The sequence below is a fragment of the Callionymus lyra genome, chromosome 2, assembly GCF_982586985.1.
Source record: "Callionymus lyra chromosome 2, fCalLyr1.hap1.1, whole genome shotgun sequence".
Taxonomy (NCBI): Eukaryota; Metazoa; Chordata; class Actinopteri; order Syngnathiformes; family Callionymidae; genus Callionymus; species Callionymus lyra.
Window position 1 is genome coordinate 17,890,692 of NC_141819.1, and position 11,212 is coordinate 17,901,903.

Sequence of the window (11,212 nt, forward strand, 5' to 3'; positions counted from 1 at the left end):
ACCTCAGAGCCCGAGCTGGGGTGTAAGGCTGGATCAGATCAGTGATGTAAGGAGGAGTCTGACCATTAATAGATCTGAAAGTAAGAACCAGAATTTTAAAGTTGATCCTGAAAGAAACTGGCAGCCAGTGAAGAGTTTTAAGGATGGGGGAAATGTGAGTTCTTCTACTAGAGCATTTTGTATTAACTGTAGGCGAAATAGCTCCTTCTTGTTTATTGTCTACTGGAAGTGCTCGTGTTATTTACCCAAAGTACTGCCTGTCTGTGAAGCATGTGATTGTTTAAACCTATGCTACAAACGAACTTAAAATATATACGTGTTGAAGGTTTTTTTCCCAAACAATTCCTTAAGTAGTCAGTTGAGAATGAGTGAAATTAAAGGTTTGGGGGAACTATCACTTAAAGAGACTCAAATAAACATATTTGTTGCTCTTCCCTGGTCTGGGAAAGCGCTATACAAATAAAAATGACTTACTTACTTACTTACTTACTCTTCAAATGTGTCTCTTTTGCTCGTTGTCCACACTTGGGTTTCACCACCAGATGGAACTCCAGTGAAAGCAACAAGCCTTGATCCAAACCAGAGATAGAATACGTCTTCGTCTTATCACCACAAAATGAACCCTACAGCTTGTCTCCTGGTCGTCTCCCTACGGAAGCTTCTCAAGAAGACCTTCAACCAATATGTCCTCCTCGAGCGCACGGTTTGGCTCCTTCGGTCTGAGCTGGCAGAAGGGATCAGAATCGTATGGAGGTCCCCGTGGAAAGTGTTTACTCGGCAGCCTGGCAATGGCTCAGCAGTCAAAAGTGCACGTACGCTCATATATTGGAACTTTTTCAGCTGCGCTTCATCGTGATCGCTGAGTTGGCTGTTGTGTGTTTCAAAACTTGGCCGGCGTTTTCATTTGAATTAGGATGTTTACTTGTTGGAATAAACAGTTTACATGCTTCCTGTGGATAAGTGTAAATGTTGTGAATGTTTTCCTGCTCTTGTGTAATTGTTTTTATTTATCTATTAACTTCAGGGATTCAGCTTATCTTGAGAAAAAGATAAAAACCAGACCTTTATAATGAAATGAGGTTTGTTCAATATGAGGTTATGACCTCTGTCTATGAGGAAAAAACAACATATTTTCATGTAGATTTGAACATAGTCTACAACAGGATTGATTTCCCATCTGGACATTGACACATGGGTCAGTCCAGACAGGAACTAAAATTCAGTCTAATTTCATTTTAGAGGTTTCGGTCACAGATCAGTGTAGGAACGTGTATTGACTGGTGAATGGAGAGCTTTGTCTTTTGGCTCAGCTCTTTTTTCAAGCAGGCATTTTAAGTTTTTTTTTATTAAATCTTTTTAGAAATAAAGTCAGTCATTCAGGAGAGACTCAAAGAAGAATTTTTATTCTTTTTTACTTGGAGAAAATCCAGGAGGTATTTTGGTGCATCTCCAACTAGAAGGAAAAGTTCAGACCGTTAGTTTGCGCCATGGTTACCACTTGGAACGTGGAACACTGTGTATCTATGTATACGAATGTTGAATGGGTTAATATTGAATTGTTAATTTGTTTTTAGTAATTGAATTGAATGTTTTTTTATATATATTTTTATAGATGAATAATGTATTTTTACATATATAGTTTGATTTTCTTTTTTTTTTATTCTTAGTTAAACTGATTAACTTTTAGATCCAATATAAAATGTTGGCTCTATTATGCTAACATTTTATATTGAATTTAAAAGGCTTGATATAAAAAAGGAATATTGAATTTAGAAAAAATATATATATATTATTGGAATTAGAAAATCAAACTATGTGTAATAACGATACATATATATATATATATATATATATATATATATATATATATTAATATTGTATTTAATTGTATTGTATTTAATTAACAACAAATTAAACGTTTCAATACATATATAACGTTATTCAATTATTCAATAACAACAAATTCACCGTTTCAATGTAGAAATGATTGTATTAAATGATTAAAAAAATAATGAAATGCTAAAAAAACAAATTAACATTTAAATTTAAATAATTCCAGCTGCTGACTAACCTAGTGTAAGTGGTTGAATATGAGTGTACGGTGCACGATAATAACTGGATTGCTTCTACAAGATAAATATAACATAGATTATTTGTTTGACGAGAAAGTTGCTGAACCAGGGGAATTGTGCAAATGGATGTGCTTCAGTCTTGTGGAATTGAGCTAGCTCAGCACGGATAGTAGCTCCGGACCAGGGGTGACTCAGCTCCGTCCGGAACATAAGTACATGTGAGATGTCATCACTCTGAGAGCAGCGACACAGTGACAGGCTTTAAGTAAGGAAAGATCTCATCATTAAGAGTCCCTCAAAGATTCGTTATAACTGCCTCTCTTCATGATTCTCACCGAATGAGTGACAGATGTTGAAGCGGCTTCATGGGCGGAATCTCCAGGCAACCATGAGTCGTGCACCGAGTTTGTGGGTTTTTTTGTGTGGCTGTCGAGAAATGTGGGCTGACACGACAGAGTTCTACAAAGCCCAGCTGGCTGCCTTTGTTATACAAACACATCGCAGCTTTGTGCCTATCAGCACATCACAGGAATAATCCACCTGAAATACACAAATGCTGCCACCCAGACTGATATTTGGCCCACAAGCTGCTTTTCTCAGCCAATTGAGCAGTTTGGTTGTGTGATCGTTTGGCTGCAGCGGTTACAACAAACGTGTTGGCATTCCTCTTCCTTTGTTTTTTCAATAATTACAGCTTTTGGATCTGGAAAGTCCAGTACTTGAACAATGTATTGTGCATACAGAAGAAGTATATTCAAGTGTGCAACGAGTGTACTTATTTTATACTGACGTTGAACTAATAAACTTGAACATTTAATTTTGACATCCCTTAGCAAAAAGGAGTATATTTATACTTTTACTTTTCTTTTGTAAACTAAACTTAAGACTCGTGGTGTATACCCAGTGCATTGGTGGTAGTATTTATATGAGTATACTTGAGTGTACTTCGGTAAACCTAGTAGTAAAGCGTTCCAATTTAGTCCAGAGAAGTATCAAATTACATGTACATAATCTAAACTTAATAAAATCAACTTTAAAAATGATCTACTACTTTTTGCTAAAGGCAAAAAGTCTATCACTTGGGGATCTATTATGTGAATTTCAAATATTTTACTTATTTAGATATAATGCACGTGAGACATCAAGTGATATAAAAACTGTGTTTAAACAGTTGGTCTAGAAAAGCGCTCTATAAATATAAATAACTTACTAACTTACATGTTTTGATATTCATAAAAAGGTTTTTTCCAGGAAAATAGATAATGTGCTTTAAAAATGAATACGGTCATCATTATTTCGATACAGGTTCAACAGTAATGGATCAGGTATAATTCAAGAGAACAAGGTGTCACTTAACTAAACAATCTCGGGGGGAAAAAGCAACAAGTACGTGGGTTCATCTGGAGCCTTAGTTCCTCCTCGTCGCCAGGGGGCGCTCTAGCAGTCACAAGGAAGTCGGTCTTCAGTGTCACGTGACCGCGCGCTTTCAAAACACAGCCATGTCTCCTGTCAGGAAGCTTTTTGTCTTCCTCTCGTTTTTAAAAAAAAATGATTGTATTTAATTGTCTGTAGGTTTTAATTGAATCGCAATGGCGGCTTCTCTCCTGGAGTATGAGACGGAGATGTTCCTGAGCCTGTTCGGCTGTGACGGGCTGCTGGTGGCGGCGGAGGGGCTCGGGATTGACCGCCTGCTGCTGCAGTTCATGCGGGTTTATTCCGAGCAGGACAGCCTGGTCCTGCTGCTCAACACCTCCACAGCTGAACAGGTGCGACCCATATGGCGGTTAAAAGATCCCATAGTTGAATCAATGCTTGATTCAATGAACTCATTCATTATCTGGTTGTTTTTTAGGAATATTTCACAGAGCAGCTGCGACTGGAAGGTGTTTCTCATCTTCCCAGGACAGTGACCAGTGATGTCCAGAGCGCTGACCGCTACAGGGTCTACACTGAAGGAGGGGTCCTGTTTGTCACCAGCAGAATATTAGTTGTGGACTTCCTCACTGACCGCATCCCTGCTCAGCTTATATCAGGTCAGCATTTACAGCTTGTTTAAAGTTCAACTCGTGTGTTGATTTAAGTGTCTCTTAAAAAGATGTTGGACTCTATTGTATCATCAGTATGTTTCTGTTTGTACAAAACTGTTTGTACAAAAAATGTACTTTTTGTAGCACCCACTGGAAGTCCTCAATGGGACTCGTTGTATGAACAAAGCAGGGGTGTGGTTGCAGCTGTCTGGAGGAGGAGTGAAGCCATTATTACGTCATAATGGACTCTGGTCTCGTAGCCTCTTGTTCGCGAGATTTCAGACGGGGGAGAACTTTATAATTAATAAGTTCAAAACATGGTCATGATGAGAGACTTAATTTTACTTCATCTTGGAGAGGAAGACTTCAACATTTGAAACATGTGAGTGAGTCAGAACCGTTGGAGTTCAACATTAGTTGCCCTTTAAAAGAAGAATAGCCTCAATATTGGCAATAATATAATGAAATCCAAATAAAATGGTTTGCATTCTGGATTTTTACTGTAACTAGAATATTTTAAAATAGGGTCAATCCTTATCTGTGTGAACTTGGCTTCATATTTAATTGATCTTTACATGTTGTTTTTAAAACTCTTTTTCAGGAATCTTGGTCTACCGTGCTCATAAAATCATTGAATCCTGTCAGGAGGCGTTCATTCTTCGTCTGTACAGACAGAAAAACAAGACAGGCTTCATCAAAGCGTTCACTGACAAAGCTATATCATTCTCATCTGGCTTCTGTCAGGTGGAGCGAGTCATGAGGAACCTTTTTGTCAAAAAGCTCTACCTCTGGCCCAGGTTAGTTGGAGAGTATGACCTGAAATCCATAAAATACATGTTTATCACTCAAAAAAGTTTATGATTGTATTCTTTGCAACAATCCTTTAGATTTCAAGCATCAGTGAACACGGCTCTGGACAAACACAAACCAGAAGTAGTTGAGCTCCATGTGTCGCTGACACCTGCTATGAGGGCCATCCAAAGCTCCATCCTGGACATCATGGGGGCCTGTTTAAAGGAGCTGAAGCGCTACAACCCCACGTTGGAGGCTGAAGATCTGTCTTTAGAGAATACACTTGGTAATGCCTTTGAGAAGGTAAGTTTGTTCAGAAATACTCTCTTCTGACAGTCGCTGCTTCTTTGTCAATCATATTGTTTGAGATCTAATCATACTTAAGCTGAAGTTTCTTAGCAGTTCTAGCATCATCTGAGTTGTCAACAACCACTAATCTGCTTATTCCTCCATCTGTTCCTGTCAATCTGATGTTTTTATATTTTATTTGCTTCCTAATTCTGATCATGTGACGTATAAAGGGAGAGCGATGAAACTTTTTAAGAAAGGATTTATATTTTCCTCTTCATTATTTTATTTGAGTTTATTCAAGTTAAACAAGATAGAAGAGTGAAGGAGTTACAGAAAATTGGGGTGTGATTGCAGAATAATAGAGCGGTTTTAACTCGATGTCTGTCAATAATTTAAAAGCATTGATAATAAGAATCCTGTTCCATCTCTCTGTTGTCTTTTAGACCATCCGTCACTACCTGGACCCTCTCTGGCACCAGTTGGGGGCCAAAACCAAGGCTCTGGTGCAGGATCTTAAAGTGCTGAGGCTTCTCCTGCTCTACCTCACCCAGTATGACTGCGTCACTTTCCTCAATCTGCTCGAGTCTCTACGAACCAGCCAAAAAAACTTTGGCACCAACTCAGGTACTCCCTAAATGTACATTTAAAGCTCCAATATGCCAGTTTAAAAATATTGTTACTTGCTACTAGTTTCGGAACAGTGTAACTGCAATGTTTGTTTTACCTATCGGGTAAGTCATTAATACCTCTTTGACACGTCTTAGATTCACTGCTGTGAAGCAGTTTTGTGGTCACATGACACTCTCAGACTCTTCGGACGAAGATTTCATCCTGACCGTTCCGAATTAGAATCATAGTCAAATTCTTACCTATTGTTGCTCTAAAAGACGTAACAAATTGATCTATCTAACCGATAACAATGATTGTAGTATTCCTACTAAGGTTTTGGAAGGACATTCTAGCAGTAATTATTAGATATAATTGGAAGAATCAGCGACTTCTTTTAGTTGTTTTTTTTTTAAACAGAATTTTGTAAGTAAGTAATAGTTATTTATAAAACAAATAAACAAGGTTGCACAGTTTTCATGATTTAAATTTTCAATTATTACATTTATAGTTCAACAGGACTTAACATCCTTAGTTGTTGCTCATCTGTGTGTTTTTTTTATATCTATTAGCTGTAGCTATGGCTTATTTTAGAGATATTTGTTGTAACTTAGTTAGTGTTTTAGGGTGTCTTTGTTAGATGAGCGGAGCAATTCCATAGTGAATAACCGCACAGCTGCAGAGGTCCATTTTTTAATCATGTTTCCACAAAAGATGACTACAAAAAGTTTTATTTTATTGTTTTTATTACATGTGTGTGTAGCACTATTATTGTATATATGTTTTACCACAGTGTGTGTATAAGTAAGTAAGTAAGTAATTTTTATTTATATAGCGTTTTACCAGACCAGGGTCACAAAGCGCCGCATGTAGTTCCGCACTTGTCTTTATTATTTATTTACATAATTCTTTGATATCATTTTTCCATTTTAGTATTAATCAGAATCATAATCTTCTATATTCACAAAGGATATTAAGAGGTATACGGAAGTAATTTTCTTCCATTGTTAGTGACTTTGTGTCATTTAGTGCCGACATAATAGTTATAATATGAATAAAGAAAAAAAAAAAAAATCTGTATTGTATCTTGTGGTATCTTGGTTTTAGCTGTGTTAGTGACATGTGTGTTTCGGTATAATAATGGAGTGAACCAGACTTTGAATTCTTTTTTGATTGTCCCTCTCAGGTTGGGTGTTCCTGGACTCCAGCACCTCCATGTTTGTGAACGCCAAGAGTCGTGTGTTTCAAATCCGAGAAAATAAGAAGAAACTCAAAGTGGGAGCAGAAGCAGAGACTCAAAAATCAACTACAGGTGGCTGCAAACAAACGTCTTTAGAAATGATTTACTTACATTTCTGTGTCTGCAGAGGTGAGACGAGAGCTGGTGCTGGAGAAAAGTCCAAAGTGGGAGGCTCTGACTGAAGTTCTTCAGGAGATTGAGAAGGAGAACAAGAGCACGAACGGAGAACAAGGTGGGAGTTGTTACAAGAGAATAGTGAGTCACTCACAAGTATTTTAAATATGGTTCTGATGAATAAATAACAAACATTGATTTTACTTAAAGCTGGTCTTGGAGCTGATTATGAAATATTATTTCTCCTTTTTAAAATGCTGTTATGTGATTAATCACTAACATAAATAGCTTATATTATCTACATTTCCACTGCCGTGTTGAATCACTTTGATAACACATGTATTGCTTTGGTCGTGTGTGTGTTTATAATTACATTTAACTTCCAGGTCATGTTTTGATCTGCGCCAGCGACGACCGGACCTGTGCCCAGTTGCAACAGTATATACGGCACGGCGCTGACTGGCTTCTGAACCGACTGTACGCACGAACGATTGCTAAAACCGACTCCTCTGCTGCCTCGGCCATTGAGCTGGACGCTCACAACAGAGCTAAAGGTCCAACTAAGAAATGGACCAAAGGAAAGGAACCTGCTCAGAAAAAGAAGCCAACGAAGAGCAAAGGCAGACCTTCTCTGACACTGACTCAGATGATGGGCAAAGAGGAGGAGACGGAAGAAGCAGCAGTGATGGGCAGCAGCATAGATGATGAGGAACTGCCCACCGAGGAGGAAGAGCAGATTGAACTGAACTTGTCATCTGATGCTTACTACGGAGTCCTGAAGGAGCCACTGACGGTCATTCATCCGTTGAAGGGCTGCACTGACCCTCACAGTCTGACCCGCGTGCTACATGAAGTAGAACCCACTTTTGTGGTGCTTTACGACGCCGAGCTTAGCTTTGTGCGCCAGCTGGAGATCTACAAAGCCAGCCGGCCTGGGAAGACCCTCAGGTACAGGAGCTTATTTGGATCCTCCGTGAGATGGACCTGGTGTCACAGCCTATTAACTAAGCTCTCATTTGTCAGGGTGTATTTCCTCATATATGGCGGTTCAACAGAGGAGCAGAAGTACCTGACAACACTGTCGAAAGAGAAGAAGGCTTTTGAACATCTTATCAGGTACTTTACCGCCTCTACACTCGACACACAAACACACACAGAATATTGATGTTGCCTGTGATGCAGTAGAGAAGTGCAGAATGTCCATAAAAACTATGACAAAATATTAATGTCAGAATCAAACAAATCAACTGAATAAATAATATTTTATTTTCAGTGTTTTAAACACAACCTTTTTTTTTTTGTTGTGGTGACTTTAAAGAATAAAACGATGAAATAAATATAAATAAAATAAAATTGGATTCAGTAAATAAATAAGAGAAGTTACATTAAAGTAGCAAGTAAAAGTAAGATACATTTTTGATGATAATAAAACAAAAATTTTGCTAAACCAGAATGTTAGTGTCGGCTACACTGTTGTTTTATAAATTAAAGTCAAATCCAAATCTTCCTGACTAGAAATATACTAAAATGTCTGGTGATGGTTATTTCTGCAGGGAAAAGGCCACCATGGTGGTCCCTGAAGAGAGGGAGGGCAGAGAGGACACGAATCTCGACCTGGCGAGAAACTTGGAGCCTGCAAATGCAACCACAAACACACGCAAAGCAGGTAAACTTAAACATCACTGAACTTTGCCAATGCTTTGTTAGGCGTTTATCGATTTGTTAAAGGTTTGTTATTTTTTAGGCGGTCAGGATCAAGCTAAAGAGCCTTCACGAGTCATCGTGGACATGCGAGAGTTCCGCAGTGAACTTCCCTCGCTGCTTCACCGGCGCGGGATGGACATCGACCCGGTCACACTGGAGGTCGGGGACTACATTCTGACCCCCGACACTTGTGTGGAGCGCAAGAGTGTCAGCGATCTCATCGGCTCGCTGCAGAGCGGTCGGCTCTACACCCAGTGCGTCTCCATGACTCGTTACTACAGAAAACCAGTCCTTCTCATCGAGTTCGACCCGGCCAAGCCTTTTTCCTTAATAGCGCGCTCTGATTTTCGACACGAGATATCATCCAACGACATTTCTTCAAAGCTCACTTTGCTCACCCTGCATTTCCCCCGGCTCCGTATACTCTGGTGTCCCTCCCCTCACGCCACAGCCGAGCTCTTCCTGGACCTCAAGCAGGGTCGGCCCGAACCGGACGCTGCGGCGGCTCAGGCCGTCACAGCCGAGTCAGACACCGTGTCTGAATCTGCTGACCTCTACAACCCCGGACCTTATGACTTGCTGCTTAAAATGCCTGGAATTAACATCAAAAATTACAGAGCCATTATCAAACATGCAGATAGCCTTTCAGATGTTGCCAAACTGAGCCAGGACAAGCTCGCAGAAATACTTGAAAACAAAAACAATGCAAAGTTGCTCTTTGAGTTTCTCCATAATGTTGCTGATGTGACGGTTCCAGCGTCCAGAAGCAAACCCACTATAAGGAGCTTTAAGTCGGCAAAATGATTTAGTGTAGAGACATTTGAACTGGATTAACATGGATGTTGCATATTATGAATTTAATGAATTTACAATTAACTGAATTGTATTGTACTTACTTTTTAACTATGATACACATCATTTCAATAAAGTGTTTTATTTTTGATACATTCACTCTGATGTTTCAGATTATATAAAACACATGTGAGTTTTCCCTTCTTCCAGCATGTCTTTTTTATTGCAAATGCATGCTTTTACCTTTTTAGCATAATTAAAAATGTAGGATGTGTCCTACTAGAAAGTATTAATTAGTTATTTTTCATACTGTGATGAACTAATAACCACTCTTGGGTATGAAAAGACTGCCTCCATCTATGATCATATATGCTTTCACATACACAGCAAAATTAAGGGTTTTGCTATAGCATTTTTTGACTAATCCAATTACATTCTTTATCTAGAGCCTCAATTTTCATCATGGTATATCATGAAATATAATTCTCTTACACAAAATTACACCGTTGATAGGAAATGTATTAATGGTTAATGTTTGTTTTTTTCATCTGGATTTAAGTGGTTTAACGTTTGACTAGTTTTTGGTTTCCTTTATTAACATTTATAATTTAGAATCTGCCACTGATCTGCTTATCAAAGCATAAATATTTCTTCATGTTGTAATGGGGAGTTTAAAGGGAGTAAAATAAAGAACATATTTCCGAACCCCTGTCAAAATTTGACCCTTGTCCTTTTCATAAGTCTTTAAGATAAGGTACTTTTTTTTTTTCCAATAGCCACAGAAAATACAACAATTTTTCATAAAAAATTATCAAAATAAAATAAGAACAAGAACAAAGAGAAACAAAGAGAAAGAACAAGATGATACAATCTAAGTCTAAAGATAAAGAACATAGAACTTAAGAAAGTAAGAACACTTTACTCTTCCATGGTGAGTTTTGGGGATGTGAAATTTGAACACAGTTTTAATTGCAGTACGTAGTAATTATCACATTTTAACATTGCTTATTTGTGATTTATTGTCTAATACCAATCTGATACTAAAACTAGTGAGTTGACTTGTTACTTTCAAACACCACCACTTGCAGTTGGATTGTCTGAAACCTCAAAATACATCCCCTACTGAGAGGCTGCTTGGCTGCCTTCCCTCTCTTTCTTCTTCTGTTTGCTCTGTAATCACATTGAGCTACAGATGACAATCACCAAGAACACACACAGTATTTGCATTTATTAAGTATTTATTTTGTGTTTAATTACACGATAATAACCAGAGTCCACACAGAGAATGTTTGTGTTGTTTCTACTAACGGTATATTTGACTGGCTTCATCATACTTAAGCATCTGTTAAATGAATAGCAACTATAAAAAAAAAAAAAAGATCAAATCAAGTAGATTATTTTGGGATATCTGGGATAGATGCTGTTACAGAGATTAAGGAGATTTTGGGATGTTGGTTTAATCAGCTTCTCTGTTATGCAACAGCACCGCTAGGCCCACTTATATATGACGCCCACAGTTTAATATTCAAAGACTTTAATGTGTTTAAAGAGCGATGTTCACGTCATTCATCATG

The 11,212-nt window shown here is 38.2% G+C and overlaps 1 protein-coding gene across 1 annotated transcript; it reads left to right on the forward strand.

Annotated features, from left to right (window-relative positions):
• Positions 1-3,594: 3,594 nt before the first annotated feature.
• Positions 3,595-9,791, forward strand: ercc4 (excision repair cross-complementation group 4). Its single transcript, XM_087783789.1, has 11 exons — positions 3,595-3,838; positions 3,925-4,105; positions 4,701-4,896; positions 4,987-5,194; positions 5,626-5,806; positions 6,975-7,100; positions 7,156-7,260; positions 7,529-8,090; positions 8,166-8,258; positions 8,696-8,808; positions 8,887-9,791. Exons 1-11 carry the CDS (start codon positions 3,662-3,664, stop codon positions 9,648-9,650), a joined length of 2,706 nt encoding a protein of 901 aa, XP_087639915.1. The 5' UTR covers positions 3,595-3,661; the 3' UTR covers positions 9,651-9,791.
• The last annotated feature ends 1,421 nt before the right edge of the window (positions 9,792-11,212 follow it).

Coding starts and splice junctions, on each gene's coding strand:
- ercc4 (XM_087783789.1), top strand. CDS start 3,662: ATGGCGGCTTCTCTCCTGGAGTATGAGACGGAGATGTTCCTGAGCCTG. Junction 8,091..8,165: donor CGGCCTGGGAAGACCCTCAG/GTACAGGAGCTT, acceptor CTCATTTGTCAG/GGTGTATTTCCTCATATATG. Junction 8,259..8,695: donor GCTTTTGAACATCTTATCAG/GTACTTTACCGC, acceptor TTATTTCTGCAG/GGAAAAGGCCACCATGGTGG.